This window comes from Oncorhynchus masou, chromosome 24 (assembly GCF_036934945.1).
Source record: "Oncorhynchus masou masou isolate Uvic2021 chromosome 24, UVic_Omas_1.1, whole genome shotgun sequence".
NCBI classification, from domain to species: domain Eukaryota; kingdom Metazoa; phylum Chordata; class Actinopteri; order Salmoniformes; family Salmonidae; genus Oncorhynchus; species Oncorhynchus masou.
The window spans coordinates 29,167,428-29,181,744 of NC_088235.1; the positions used below are offsets into that span (position 1 = coordinate 29,167,428).

The following is a 14,317-nucleotide window of genomic DNA, read 5'->3' on the forward strand; positions in this document are numbered from 1 at the left end:
TTTTCTACCATAAGCCGCCTCCAACATAGTTTTAGAGAATTTGGCAGTAAGTCCAACCAGCCTCACAACCACAGACCACATGTAACCACACCAGGCCAGGACCTCCACACCCAGCATCGTTTTAGACCAGCCCATCTAGACAGCTGATGAAACAGAGGAGAATTTCTGGTCTGGAATTAAGTCCTTTTGTGGGGAAAAACTCATTCTGATTGGCTGGACCAGGCCCACCCATGGCTGTGCCCCTGCCCAGCCATGTGAAATCCATAGATTAGTGCATAATGAATTTATTTACAAATGAATTTTATTGACTTCATTATATGAACTGTAACTCAGTAAAATTGTTGCATTTTTTTTTTCTTTCAGTATAGTTCTTTAAAAAAATAATGTATTCAGTACATGGGACTTTAACCCATCAGCACAGGCTTTTATCTGCAACAAGTCAATTTGATGGAAAATGCACATATTGTTTTTATGCAGAATTAAGAACATTCGCCTGAAAATCTTTTGCCAATTGGATGGAAACCTAGCTAGTGACTTTGAAAGAGGGGTCTCAAAGGTACATAGGGGGTTTAAAGGGTGTGTGCGTGTCAACCTTATGAAACACTTATGAAATATTCTGGAGTGGAGCCTGAGACAGTGTTTACCACCATCAACAAAACACCAAATTATTGAATTTGTCATGGAGTCGCATCCCCCCAAAAGTGTTCCAGACACTTGTACAATCTATTCCAAGGCGCATTGAAGCTGTTCTGGCAGCTCGTGACGGCCCAACGCCCTATTAAGACAGTATGTTGATGTTCCCTTTACTTTGGCAGTTACCTTTATGTTCAAAAACTGCAGACAAGTAAAATTTGAAGCAATTACAGACAATTATATAAATGGTTCCTTTTAATTTTTTATTAAAGTTTAAAACATGTAAAGAAACAATATTATTCTAGCAACACAAATGAGAAACTTTCCATTTTAAGTACAGTATTATATCTCAGATTAGAAACCTTAAAATGGAAGTCCAAAGATAGACCAATAATCCTGCGATCTAGTGCATCTGACCAGAATATCGACAGCGTAGATGTCAACATATTTTGCCATCTTCGCCTCATTTGGTGAGCTGTGCAGTCAGGGCGTCTATTAGCTCCTGTTTCTTGGTCCCTGTGACCTTCACCCCAAACTGCTTACAGGCGTCCTTCAGCACAGGCACTGTCAGCTTACCCAGGTTGCCTTTCTGTACGTGACCCCTCAGCTCGTCCTCAGACATCTCCACCTTGGGCTTCTTTTCTGTGCCGCCTGCCGCCTCAGCTGAACACACACAGGGCCAGGATGTTACAACAACCAGTATTTCAACAGTGAGACTGTCAGCTACTACTCTGTTCTTTCTTACCACATGGGCCGGACCAAAATCTCCCCTTCAGGACACAAAGCAAGTAAACCATACACCACAATATAGTTCATACAGAACTCACCTGGTTTGCGTTTGGGTGCAGTCTTGCCCTCTGGGTTGTAGTCAGCAGGGTACACCAGATCTCTGAACTCCTGAGCCAGGGAACCAAGACGCTGGTCCATCATATTCACATTGGGCACTGAGAGAGGGAGAGAGAGAAAGATAAGGAGAGATTGAACAGAAAGAATGGACGAGAAAAAGCGAGCTTGAGCACTGCTAAAAAAGAAGCATGTGGGCCAATCAGGAGCATATGGTGTGTGTGTATTCATCTTACTGGTGAGATCCTCTATGTGCTCCGGGGCCATGAGATCTAAAGCCAAGGCTTCCAGGTTCCTGTAGTGCTGCTGGAGGACTGGGTTCTCAAACGCATCACTCCTGGAACACAGGAAGAGTAACACAGACAATACAGGAATGGGAATCTCAAGACTCATTCTAAGACGTTTACAATAGTGTTCCCCTTGTTTTCTGCTATGCTTTCACTGTAATGTTTTATGCTTTAACTCTTTTCAAAATGTGAATCCTGGTATGAAATAATCATGTTTAGTATTCACTGTAATAAAAGGGCCGTACCTGTATTTGAAGCGCAGCTTGTGTACTATCTCCTTCATCTTGTCCACCTGAGACTCGGAGGCCGTGGGGAGCTGAGGAGTGTCCAAGGTACGGATGTCATCCGCGTAGGGCAGGAAGATGCCATGGAAGCCTGAGGCAAACACACACACACACACACACACACGTCATTACAATTAGTCTGAACGTTTAAAAGTATTTTAATTGTGTGGTATTTGTGCAAGACCACGGCTGCAGTGGGACCCACTGACAGTACCTGGAGCCGCAATTTGGGCCTGGCCATCATCCACCTCCTCTCTTTGGGGCACCAGCGCTAAGAAGCGCGGTGGAGAGTTACGAATCCGTGTATATTTACACAGAGCAAACACTTTCCTCACACTACACCTGCGCAGCAACGCTGTGAACACACAGGCACTCCCTGGGATGGAAAAACAGGACATGGTGAGAAAGGGGTTAAAGTTGGAACTCAAATGAAAGTTGGAGGACGAACATGGGCTGACGTTTCCCAGATTACAGTTTGACTTGTAGTTATGTTTTCAACTGTCACCGTTTCTCTTCCCATCATAGTGACAGGTTCACACACACCTGTGACCATTTCCTCCTCTGGGTAGATGAAGACAGCAGATCTGAGGTGGTGGTGCAGTTTGAGACGCTCCATGGGCTTGAACCCAATCAGCTCCAGACCCGGGTCAGAAAACTTCTTTATCACATCCACCTCGTCTTTCTCCATCACTATCTGCCTGCCTGCATACACCTATACAGACAACACACATCACATCTTGACTGAAATTAACTAGACAGAATGAGAAATATTAAATCATACTTTATTTTTTTTATACCCCTTTTTCGTGATATCCAAAAATTGGTAGTTACAGTCCCATCGCTGCAACTCCCGTACGACGGACTCGGTAGAGGCAAAGGTCGAGAGCCGTGCATCCTCAGAAACAACCCAGCCAAGCCGCACTGCTTCTTGACACAATGCACGCTTAACCCGGAAGCCAGCTGCACCAATGTGTACACCTGGCTACTGTGTCAGCGTGCATTGTGCCCGGACTGCCAAAGGAGCGCTATGGGACAGGAACATCCCTGCCGGCCAAATCCTCCCCTAACCCGGACGACACTGAGCCAACTGTGCACCGCCCCATGGGTCTCCCAGTTGCGGTGCCGGCTGCGACAGAGCCTGGACTTGAACCAGGATCTCAAGTGGCACAGCTGCGCCACTCGGGAGGCCCATACTTCCTTTGATACACTATATATTTCTTAAGTTTGATTTGAGATTCCCACTTAGTTACCTGAACCCTCTTGGTGTCACTGGGGAGCAGCAGACTGCCCGTCTGTGTGTGGTAGAGGCGTGTCTTGGTGCGGACGGGCTCGTTGTTGTCTCTGTAGAGCTTGATGGCGTTAGGCTTCCTGGCCTGTAGGGCCGTGATGTACACACCCACTGCCACGTTCATCCCTTCCCCCAGACACAGATTCAACCTGACACAGAGGACAAGAGAGGAGCCATCAGCAACCAGGGCCCTATTCAGTTTTGTTAAACATTTGTAACATCTAAACATGTCCTATAAGAACACAGTCTAGAAGAAAAAGAAACGCACACCTATTGTGGCAAGGTGCTGGCTAGCGGAGTAGAAAACTTGAAAATAAAAGAGCCACACACTCTAGGAGCTCAGGTGCAAAACTTAATTACCAACTTTTCGACAGCCAAGCTATCTTCATCAGGGTATAATCACAAACACTGCGGGATGACTCATTTATATAGTGTCAAAAGACACAGTGCCACGCCTATACAATGATGAGGGAAACAGTGCTGGGCTGTGCTCTGTACCTTGCGACCGATCTCTTCTTCATCTCCTTGGCTCTGACCCTCTTCTGGAGGTCCTCCAATTTCCCACAAGGCTTCATCTGCAGGCCTAGCTCAGCCTCGTCCTCAGGGGGGCTCACCACGTCACAGAAGAAGAGCGAGACGTCAAACCCACCTGGCTTCATCAGATGCATAAGGTCTATCACCACACCTGTGAGTGACAGAGAGAGAGTTCACTGATCCAACATTGTTTGTGATAAACTAAACATTTGCAAGACCAAGATGTATTTCCAGCCCCTTTCAAACCCCTTCACCTTCAACCCTTTTACATCAAGGAGGCCAACTGCCATAGAGATACAACTATGTATGTTCTCTCTCTTTGACAACTGCCTTCCCCCTTTCTCCAGACCCACCGGTCTCTTTGAGGTCGCTAGCCTTTGTGCGGGCCTGGCGGTCGCGCTCGCTGTCTCCCCCATGTGGTGTGTCTCGGCAGGTGAAGATCATGAGGCGTTTGTGGGAGAGCCGAAGCTTGATGTCACTGTAGAGGTTGGAGCAGCACCACAGCGCCTCACCCAGGTTGGTATTCCCACTGCCCATTGTCTCTCCTGCCACCTGGGCACCTTTCTCCCCACGCAGCCCATCCACATCCTGCACCCGACGGGCACCTAGAGGAGAGAGAGATGGGAGGAGATAAAAGAAAAGGATAGACAGAGAGATAGGTGAGGAGGAAGGGTAAAGATAAGCAGATTGGAGATACACAGAGAGAATAATAACAAATGTTCAAATGGGTTCCAGAAGAATCCAAGACTCGATCGAAACACACACTGAAACTGCAGGCCAGGGGGACATACCAGGTAAGTCCAGGTCGTGGTAGATATAGACATGTTTGAAACTGTTCCTGGGGTTCTTGCTCTGTTCCGTCCCATAGAACACTAGAGCCACCAGGTCCTTGTCACTGCTGATTATTTTACTGGTGTAGACGCTGCGGACACACTGAGGAGGGAGAGTAGCACAATACAATATAAACACTGTCAGATGGTTAAGTAGGACCACATAGATCAAGAGAGGAGTGGGAAAGGGCCATCAGTCATGTCACTTCTCATGGTGCTAAGAGTTCAGTCATTTTCATCATGTCTGAGATAAGGAGAGAAACAGAGAGGGAGGGGAGGGGGTGAAGAAAGGACAGGAAAGGATAAGGGAAAACAGAAAGGGAGTTAGAGACAGTGAGAGAGAATGACTACCTGCATGGTCATGTCAAATGGCGAGGGCTCTTCATCCTTCCCCTTGATGAACATCTCCTTGGAAGCATCCACCAGAAACACCAGGCTGTCACGGCCTGTGCTCTTATAGTCCACTGTGGAGAGGGATTACATTACATATGCTAACCCCCATTCTATTCAGTATTGATCCATTCAATCACCATCAATGTTGGTCTTACCTCCAGACTCATCCCTTTCCTCTCCATCCACATCTTCATCCTCATGGTGGTAGTCGTTCCACTGTGCCATTGAGGCATGCACTAATCTTGCCCTTAAAATAACAAGGAAACAAACGCATACGTGCACACACACACAGTGTGAGAGAACTGTGGTTGTTATACAACTCTGATCAGGTAATACCAGATGATGTCGGGTTCAATTTAATGTGGCACTCCAGTCGCCTTTTGGGTAAGTGGCTAGTTAGTTCTTGAGAACTCAAGGAGGGTATACCCACTATACAGTTGCCCCCCTTTTGGGTTCTTAGCTGATAGTATGGACCACAACTACTCTCCCTCCACATGTGAACCACAATCCGCTCTGTTTACTCCCGAAACTCTAAACGCAAATACGCCACTTGCGAAAAGGTTTTGTAAACCTTTGGAGTGTAACTTTTATATATGCAATAAATAATATTTAAAATACAAAACACACACTTTTACTGTGCACAGTTTAACAAAGTTGCACCCGGCTGTTTTCACACACGGCCTCAGCTACGATATCTCCATTACACCAATACGTTCCACATTTCCGGTGTTTCTTAAAAATACAGCCGTGTGCAACTTTCAAAACTGCATGTGGTAAGTCTTCTGTATTTGATTACCCCCCCCCCCCCCACCACCACCACTTATATTAAAGTTAAGTTCCAAATGTTTCCAAAACTGTATCCAACACCTGCATTTGCGTTTAGCTGGAACATTTGGGGGAGCGTCGGGGAATAGGCTGCAGACAACGTTTTGAATATAATATAATCACAGTTTCTAAACGGTATACGGTTATCTTAGCATCCACATATCAGCATACATAAGAATGCACTCTCATTTAAACTATACAGACGAATGAAAGCATACCTTATGGCCGAGTGTATGATGTTACAAATGTGATTTCGTTGGAAATAGTTAGTTACAAGCCTTGTTTTGTCTTGATGAAGGTGTTGATATCAGACCGTAGTCGTGTTTAATTGCGTCGTCAGTTGGGAAGTGAACGCGCATTACTTTTTCTATGGTGAAAATGTTCGTGGGTTCATGTAAAGCTAAATGTGCATAGTGCCATCTACTGTGCAATTGAGGTTGAGACGATTTATGAAACAAATATCGTCAAAATATTTTTCATGTCAATCGTAAACTCACTTACACAAACACAAGATTTCTTAATTTTATTACGGATTCTTGCGTACATTTCACAACATTTTATCAGACGCTTTGACGATGTCGGTCGTCACCGTCAACTGTTTGAAGCTAGCCACAATAAGGATTGTGGAATTTGCAGTTTCCCTTCAAAATAAGATTCCCCCATTGAAACATGCAAATGAATACAAATAGTGGAATAATACCTATTTGGACTAGATGCCAAACAAGGTTGGATGTTTTATATACATTCAAAAAAGACAATAAGTAGTTAATTTGACACAAAAAAAGTAAAGAATCAGTTGAAATCGCACTGTGGATGTAATTAGACTTCCGTATTGCATTGGGGGCATACTTATAATAAGCACTATCAAATCACATTTTTTTATTTATTTTTTTATTTCACCTTTATTTAACCAGGTAGGCAAGTTGAGAGCAACTTCTCATTTACAATTCCGACCTGGCCAAGATAAAGCAAAGCAGTTCGACACATGGTGTATAACAAACATACAGTCAATAATACAGTAGAAAAATAAGTCTATATACAATGTGAGCAAATTAGGTGAGATAAGGGAGGTAAAGGCAAAAAAAAGGCCATGGTGGCAAAGTAAATACAATATAGCAAGTAAAACACTGGAATGGTAGATTTGCAGTGGAAGAATGTGAAAAGTAGAAATAGAAATAATGGGGTGCAAAGGAGCTAAATAATAAATAAATAAATAAATACAGTTGAGGAAAAGTTAGTAGATGTTAGTAAACAAAAAGTTAGTAAATTATAGATGGGCTATGTACAGGTGCAGTAATCTGTGAGCTGCTCTGACAGCTGGTGCTTAAAGCTGGTGAGGGATATTAGTGTTTCCAGTTTCAGAGATTTTTGTAGTTCGTTCCAGTCATTGGCAGCAGAGAACTGGAAGGAGAGGCGGCCAAAGGAGGAATTAGTTTTGGGGGTGACCAGAGAGATATACCTGCTGGAGCGTGTGCTACAGATGGGTGCTGCTATGGTGACCAGCGAGCTGAGATAAGGGGGAAATTACCTAAGCAGGGTCTTGTAGATGACCTGGAGCCAGTGTGTTTGGCAACGAGTATGAAGCGAGGGCCAGCTAACGAGAGCGTACAGGTCGCAGTGGTGAGTAGTATATGGGGCTTTGGTGACAAAACGGATGGCATTGTGATAGACTGCATCCAATTTATTGAGTAGGGTATTGAGGCTATTTTGTAAATGACATCGCCGAAGTCGAGGATCGGTAGGATGGTCAGTTTTACGAGGGTATGTTTGGCAGCATGAGTGAATGAGGCTTTGTTGCGAAATAGGAAGCCAATTCTAGATTTAATTTTGGATTGGAGAAGCTTAATGTGAGTCTGGAAGGAGAGTTTACAGTCTAACCAGACACCTAGGTATTTGTAGTTGTTCACATATTCTAAGTCAGAACCGTCCAGAGTAGTCATGCTGGACGAGCGGGCAAGTGCAGGGAGACAACAATGCGGTGGAGGCAGCAGCAGCAGCAGAGACAAGGAAACAGCCATTGCCTTAGCTTAATTGACTAAGAAAAGAAGAAGTATACAAAATGGTGTCGTCTGCGTAGAGGTGGATCAGAGACTCACCAGCAGCAAGAGCGACATCATTGATGTATACAGAGAAGAGAGTCGGCCCAAGAATTGAACCCTGTGGCACCCCCATAGAGACTGCCAGAGGCCTGGACAACAGGCCCTCCAATTTGACACACTGAACTCTATCTGAGAAGTAGTTGGTGAACCAGGCGAGGCAATCATTTGAGAAACCAAGGCTATTGAGTCTGCCGATGAGGATGTGGGGATTGACAGAGTCGAAAGCCTTGGCCAGGTCAATGAATACGTCTGCACAGTATTGTTTCTTATCGATGGCGGTTAAGATATCGTTTAGGACCAAATCAAACACAATATGTTGAAACACTTGAAAAAAACTTTTTGCCATCAAATTTACTACTTATTGTCATTTTTTGAATTTATATATCAATATTCCAAACTTGTTTAGGATGATCTAGTCCAAATATGGCATTATTCCACTATTTGTATCCGTTTGCATGTTGCAATGGGTGTCTTTTATTTTGAACGCAAACCCAAAATTCCACAATTGCGGCCAATTCTTATTGTTGCTAGTTTCACTCAGATGTCCCAGTCTCACTCTATCCATTCATTGGCTGCTTTTTAAGCCGTATGTATTTATGTATGGGCATTTTTGACAGATACATTTTGTTTTGAGTCACAGTGACTCAGCAACAGCTGACTAGCATGTTAGCGAAGAGCTTCGTACGGTTGTGACTCGTGACTCTGCCTCAATTATTAGATATTCGTTGCAATTAAGCTTAGCTACTCTATGCCTTTTTATTTTGCCTAACGTAAGGCATTTCGGACTATTTGTGTTCTATTTGCGGAACCAGAACAAACTATATTAACTTAACACTACGTTAGCTCGTCGGATAGCTAGATAACACTAGCTAGCTAACGTTAGTTCGTACACATTGAAAACAACACAGCACTCAACCTCATTTTACACCACCAAGCTGAATTATGGATCCAAATAATACCTCATACGCTGTGAAACTGTACGTTTACGACATATCTAAAGGAATGGCTCGCCAGCTGAGCCCCCTCATGCTAGGTAAGTTGCTAACGCGTTAGTTAGCGAACTAGTTTTGCTTGGAATATAAATTGTTTTACCCGCTGATGTAGAGTTTGGATTGATGAGCAGAGGCTGAGGATGCATTTTAGGCCTATGCGCTGAATTTAGAATCAATTTCTGTATCGTATGAACCCCAAGTTCGCTACAAATGGTAAACTTAAAGAATAACGTTATCAACTATTCTGTTCTATTCACAGGTATACAGCTTGATGGAATATGGTGAGTAAATTATGATATATTTTTTTAATGATTGAAAACCTTATTTTAGTGAGGACAAAGGTCAAGTTATGTACACCTTTCATATTTATATTTTCCCCCAGTGTTTTTAAGTCTGTTAATTGGGAGTCCGTCTTTATGTGAAATAAATTGTAGCCTTTTCCTCTCACTTAGGCACACTGCTATTGTTGTACATGGAGAGGAGTTTTTCTATGGGGGAGATGGCATCACAAACTGCCCACCTGTAAGACAACGTTTTATTCTATTCCTTCCTAACATAAACTAGACCTGGAAATATCTTTCTTATTGGTGTACATAAGTCTAAGTTAGTTACCCCAAGCATAGTTCTTGTTAGTTGTGATACAAAACTTATCCTGGGGCTGCATATGGGCTATTGGAGGACAACTTAGCAAGCAGGTGGCAGGTAGCCTAGCGGTTAAGAGTGTTGGGCCAGTAACCAACAGGTTGCTGGTTTGAATTCCCAAGTGGGGAAGGTTGAAAAATGTTCTGCAAAGCAGTTAAACCTCCAACAACACCTGGTCAATTTAAGGCACCCCTCTGCACCGCTATGATTCAGAGGGGTTGGGTTAAATGCATTCGTTTGTACAACTGACAAGCTGTTTATTTGTATGTTTTTAGGGCGGAACATCCCTGGGACAACCCAACTCCATAATAGACTTGGGCCCCACAGAGGTGACTGAGGAGATCTTTATGGAGTACCTGTCTTCACTGGGAGAGTCCACGTACAGGTGAGGCTGTGGCACCTGGTCGATCTCAACCTGGTGGATCTCAACTCCACACGTAATGGCGATGTGCAGTCTCTCCCTCTCTTTCTCCCTTCTATCTTTACTCTGTTCCTATCTTTGCCTCACATCTTCTTTATCTGTAGGGGGAACCAATACCATCTGTTTGAGTGGAACTGTAACACGTTCAGTAACGAAGTGGCCCAGTTCCTCACTGGCAGCAAGATCCCCGGCCACATCACAGACCTGCCGGCTGAAGTGCTCTCCACGTGAGTTACCCCTCTCTCCCCTCCCCTGTCTCTACAGCAACAAGAACCTGTTGTCAGACATTTAGAGTGTAGTGCGGAAGCATGACACACAGTGATAGTCGAGCACATTGTTCATGAGTGACATGGGAAACAATTCCACCTCTGACCCTTTCATGCTGTCTCTCCTCTACCTGTAACCCTAAATCTACTTTCAATACTGTCTGAATAAAGAGAAAAATATGGAAGGAGGACAAGTCTCCGTTCACGTGTAGAAGCTATATATGTGTGTATGTGTGTATGTGTGTATGCACACAGTTGAAGTTGGACGTTTACATACTTAGGTTGGAATCACTAAACTCGTTTTTTTAATCACTCCACAAATTTCTTGTTAAACTATAGTTTTGGCAAGTCTGTTAGGACATCTACTTTGTGCATGACATGTCATTTTTCCAACAATTGTTTACAGATTATTTCACTTATAATTCACTATCACAATTCCAGTGGGTCAGAAGTTCACACTAAGTTGACTGTGCCTTTAAACAGCTTGGAAAATTCAGGAAATGGTGTCATGGCTTTAACTTCTGATAGGCTTGACATCATTTGAGTCAATTAGAGGTGTACATGTGGATCTATTTCAAAGCCTACCTTCAAACTCAGTGCCTCCTTGCTTGACATCACGGGAAAATCAAAAGAAGTCAGCAAAGTCCTCAGAAGAATAAAATTGTTGACCTTCACAAGTCTAGTTCATCTATGGAAGCAATTTCCAAATGCCTGAAGGGTACCACGTTCATCTGTACAAACAATAGTATTCAAGTATAAACACCATGGGACCATGCAGCCGTCATACCGCTCAGGAAGGAGACTGTTCATCTCTAGGAGACAGAACACTACTTTGGTGCGAGAAGTGCAAGTCAATCCCAGAACAACAGCAAAGGACCTTGTGAAGATGCTGGAGGAAACGGGTACAAAATGATCTATGTCCACAGTAAAACGAGCCCTGTATCAACAACCTGAAAGGCAGCTCCGCAAGGAAAGCCATTGCTCCAAAACCGCCATAAAAAAATCCAGACTACGGTTTGCAACTGCACATGGGGACAAAGATCATACTTTTTGTAGAAATATCCTCTGGTCTGATGAAACAAAAATAGAACTGTTTGGCCATAATCGTTATGTTTGGCGGAAAGGGGGGGGGGTTTGGCTTGCAAGCCGAAGAACACCATCCCAACCGTGAAGCACAGGGGTGGCAGCATCATGTTTTTGGGGTGCTTTGCTGCAGGAGGGACTGGTGCACTTCACAAAATAGATGGCATCATGAGGTAGGAAAATTGTGGATATATTAAAGCAACATCTCAAGACATCAGTCAGGAAGTTAAAGCTTGGTCGCAAATGGGTCTTCCAAATGGACAATGACCCCAAGCATACTTCCAAAGTTGTGGCAAAATGGCTTAAGGACAACAAAGTCAAGTTTTTGGAGTGGCCATCACGAAGCCTTGACCTCAATCCTATAGAAAATTTGTGGGCAGAACTGAAGAATCGCGTGCAAGCAAGGAGGCCTACAAACCTGACTCAATTACACCAGCTCTGTCAGAGGAATGGGCCAAATTTCACCCAACTTATTGTGAGAAGCTTGGGAAGGATACCTGAAACATTTGACCCAAGTTAAAAAAAATGAAAGGCAATGCTACCAAATACTAGTTGAGTGTATGTAAACTTCTAACCCAATTTGGTTATGTGATGAAAGAAATAAAAGCTGAAATCATTATCTCTATTATTCTGACATTTCACATTCTTAAATTAGTGGTGATCCTAACTGACCAAAGGCAGGGAATTGTTACTAGGATTAAATGTCAGGAATTGTGAAAATGAGTTTAAATGTAAACTTCTGACTTCAACTGTGTGTGTAATATATGTGCTATAAATCAGGACAGCTTATTCAAAGCACAAGTCGCTGTGTATGTTAATCTTGTTACTCCCCGTTGATCAGATTCTAATTTGTGGTGTTCCACTCTCACCCACAGGCCTTTCGGCCAGGCGCTACGCCCTCTACTGGACTCCATCAATATTGCACCTCAGGGGGGCAACACCTTCAACGGACACTATGGCCAGAGATAGGCTGATAACGCAGGTGCACAGAGTAATATATTATACCAACAGTCTGTGTGTGAGGGGTGGGAGATCTGCAGCTCACCTTTTGTGAGTCCCTTAGGCTGCGTTTACACAGGCAGCCCAATTCTGAATTTCATTTCACTAATTGGTATTTTGACCAATCAGATCAGCTCTGAGAAAGATCTGGTGGGAAACGATGTGATTGGTCAAAAGACCAATGAGTGACAAAGTTCAGAAATGGGCTGCCTGTATGTATGTCAGGCAGAAACCTCACCCTACCTGACCTCTTTAATACCTTAACACCAACCCAGCCTGGCACACCCCATCCCCAGCCATACTTAACTCTCCCCTTTTTCCACTATAAAGTTGGCCTGATCCGTGCCTGTATTTTAGTATGTCCACGGTTATCAAGATGGCCGTAAGTATATAATAAGATGGAGCTTTCTTCTACTCTCCGTAGGATCCCATGATCGGCTGAATGTAAAACTAGAGAGCTGCAAAGTTTCTCTCTAGAAAGTGCAGCTCTTTCCTACACGGGTGGGGGTAGGGTACATTTTACATACCTTCTATGTTTTACTAAATAAGTATTAAGCTATTTTACTGTTATGTTTTTCTTTTTTAATTACCATGATATGACTGGGTTGCCACTAGAGGGAGAGAAGGAAAGGAAAAGAAAAGAGAAACGGCTAAAGTGGTGATAAAATCTAGACAAATTCTGACTTGCACTTGTCTTTGTATTGGGAACTTGCGTATTCACATGTCTTGTGTACCAACTGTCTTGTTAAGGTTTATCCATCTCTTGAATACATCGTCACACACTCTTAGGGTCATCATGCAAAGATTACCTCAAAGTACTGAATGTTTGATTTTTCTTTTTGTAAGTCTAGACCACAACCGGTCGTTTCAAATCGGAACCATAAAGTCATAATGGGCAGAACAAGAAAGGATGTGGGCAGAGCCAGTTAAAAGCAAGCGAGATCCTTTTGGTGCGTTCTAGCATACATTTGCATATTTCTGCTTGGGAACACCTACTCTGTGATGTGCGTGTGCAATAACTCAATTCGCCTTTGCACTCCTAAACAGTGCCATTTAAAAAAAAAAAAAAAAAAAAACTTTAGTAAAGGGTAAATTCTAGGAAATTTAGTCCACTGTTCATAACAGGTTCAAGTTTTGGGAACAGAACTGTATTGAGATCAAATGTTTCATCAATTAGCAGAATCTCGGCCAAAATCCATCTCATTCCATCTTCTCCAGCTACTGGGCTTCCTCTCACTGGAAATGCCAAGCGGATGCTTCACATTTATACAGTCGGTGAAAGAACAATGCGCCAGATATATCTGTCTGGATCTTTCCAGAGTTTGTATTCTCATACCTTTTCAAATGAGCAGGAATACACCATATACAGTAATTTTCTAAGATTGAAATGTTGTGCAGTCTAACGTTGGTCCAGCATAGGAATACAAAAATCACTCTTCATATCACGAGTCATGCCAATCTCCATTAACTTTTCCCCTGATATTAAATATATATTTTTTAAATTTTGTGGTTTATTTATTTGGATAATACATAGTGGGGCAAAAAAGTGTTTCGTCAGCCACCAATTGTGCTAGTTCTCCCACTTAAAAAGATGAGAGGCCTGGAATTTTCATCACAGGTACACTCCAACTATGACAGACAAAATGAGAGAAAAAATTCCAGTAAAGTACATTGTAGGATTTTTTTTTTTAATGAATTTATTTGCAAAATATGGTGGAAAATAAGTATTTGGTCAATAACAAGTTTCTCAATACTTTTATATACCCTTTGTTGGGAATGACAGAGGTCAAATGTTTTCTGTAAGTCTAAACAAGGTTTTCATACACTTGCTGGTATTTTGGCCCATTCCTCCATGCAGATCTTCTCTAGAGCAGTGACGTTTTGGGTGTGTTGCTGGT

At 43.1% G+C, this 14,317-nt stretch overlaps 2 protein-coding genes across 4 annotated transcripts; one reads left to right on the forward strand and one right to left on the reverse strand.

The window, feature by feature from the left end:
- Positions 1-882: 882 nt before the first annotated feature.
- On the reverse strand, positions 883-6,290 carry LOC135512011 (X-ray repair cross-complementing protein 5-like). Of its 2 annotated transcripts, none has more exons than XM_064933584.1 (13): positions 6,136-6,290; positions 5,248-5,339; positions 5,051-5,163; positions 4,661-4,802; positions 4,223-4,474; positions 3,834-4,020; positions 3,298-3,484; positions 2,591-2,759; positions 2,262-2,423; positions 2,009-2,138; positions 1,713-1,813; positions 1,461-1,577; positions 883-1,296 (listed from the first exon to the last, which is right to left on the reverse strand). In XM_064933584.1, the coding sequence occupies exons 2-13, from the start codon at positions 5,315-5,317 to the stop codon at positions 1,097-1,099; spliced, it is 1,830 nt and encodes a 609-aa protein (XP_064789656.1). In that variant the 5' UTR covers positions 5,318-5,339; positions 6,136-6,290; the 3' UTR covers positions 883-1,096. The 2 variants fall into 2 exon arrangements, with proteins under 2 accessions (XP_064789656.1, XP_064789657.1); XM_064933585.1 differs by lacking the exon at positions 6,136-6,290 and adding an exon at positions 5,722-5,841.
- Positions 6,291-8,608: 2,318 nt separating this feature from the next.
- On the forward strand, positions 8,609-13,921 carry LOC135512012 (desumoylating isopeptidase 1-like). 2 transcript variants are annotated; one of them, XM_064933587.1, is made up of 7 exons: positions 8,609-9,049; positions 9,268-9,289; positions 9,461-9,530; positions 9,926-10,035; positions 10,176-10,298; positions 12,296-12,402; positions 12,844-13,921. In XM_064933587.1, exons 1-6 carry the CDS (start codon positions 8,959-8,961, stop codon positions 12,387-12,389), a joined length of 510 nt encoding a protein of 169 aa, XP_064789659.1. In that variant the 5' UTR covers positions 8,609-8,958; the 3' UTR covers positions 12,390-12,402; positions 12,844-13,921. The 2 variants fall into 2 exon arrangements, with proteins under 2 accessions (XP_064789659.1, XP_064789658.1); XM_064933586.1 differs by having other exon boundaries at positions 8,610-9,049; positions 12,296-13,921.
- Positions 13,922-14,317: the final 396 nt, after the last annotated feature.

Coding starts and splice junctions, on each gene's coding strand:
- LOC135512011 (XM_064933584.1), bottom strand. CDS start 5,317: ATGGCACAGTGGAACGACTACCACCATGAGGATGAAGATGTGGATGGA. Junction 2,139..2,261: donor GGCCCAAATTGCGGCTCCAG/GTACTGTCAGTG, acceptor TGTTTGCCTCAG/GCTTCCATGGCATCTTCCTG. Junction 1,814..2,008: donor AAGCTGCGCTTCAAATACAG/GTACGGCCCTTT, acceptor CCTGTGTTCCAG/GAGTGATGCGTTTGAGAACC.
- LOC135512012 (XM_064933587.1), top strand. CDS start 8,959: ATGGATCCAAATAATACCTCATACGCTGTGAAACTGTACGTTTACGAC. Junction 9,050..9,267: donor GCTGAGCCCCCTCATGCTAG/GTAAGTTGCTAA, acceptor TTCTATTCACAG/GTATACAGCTTGATGGAATA. Junction 10,036..10,175: donor CTGGGAGAGTCCACGTACAG/GTGAGGCTGTGG, acceptor CTTTATCTGTAG/GGGGAACCAATACCATCTGT.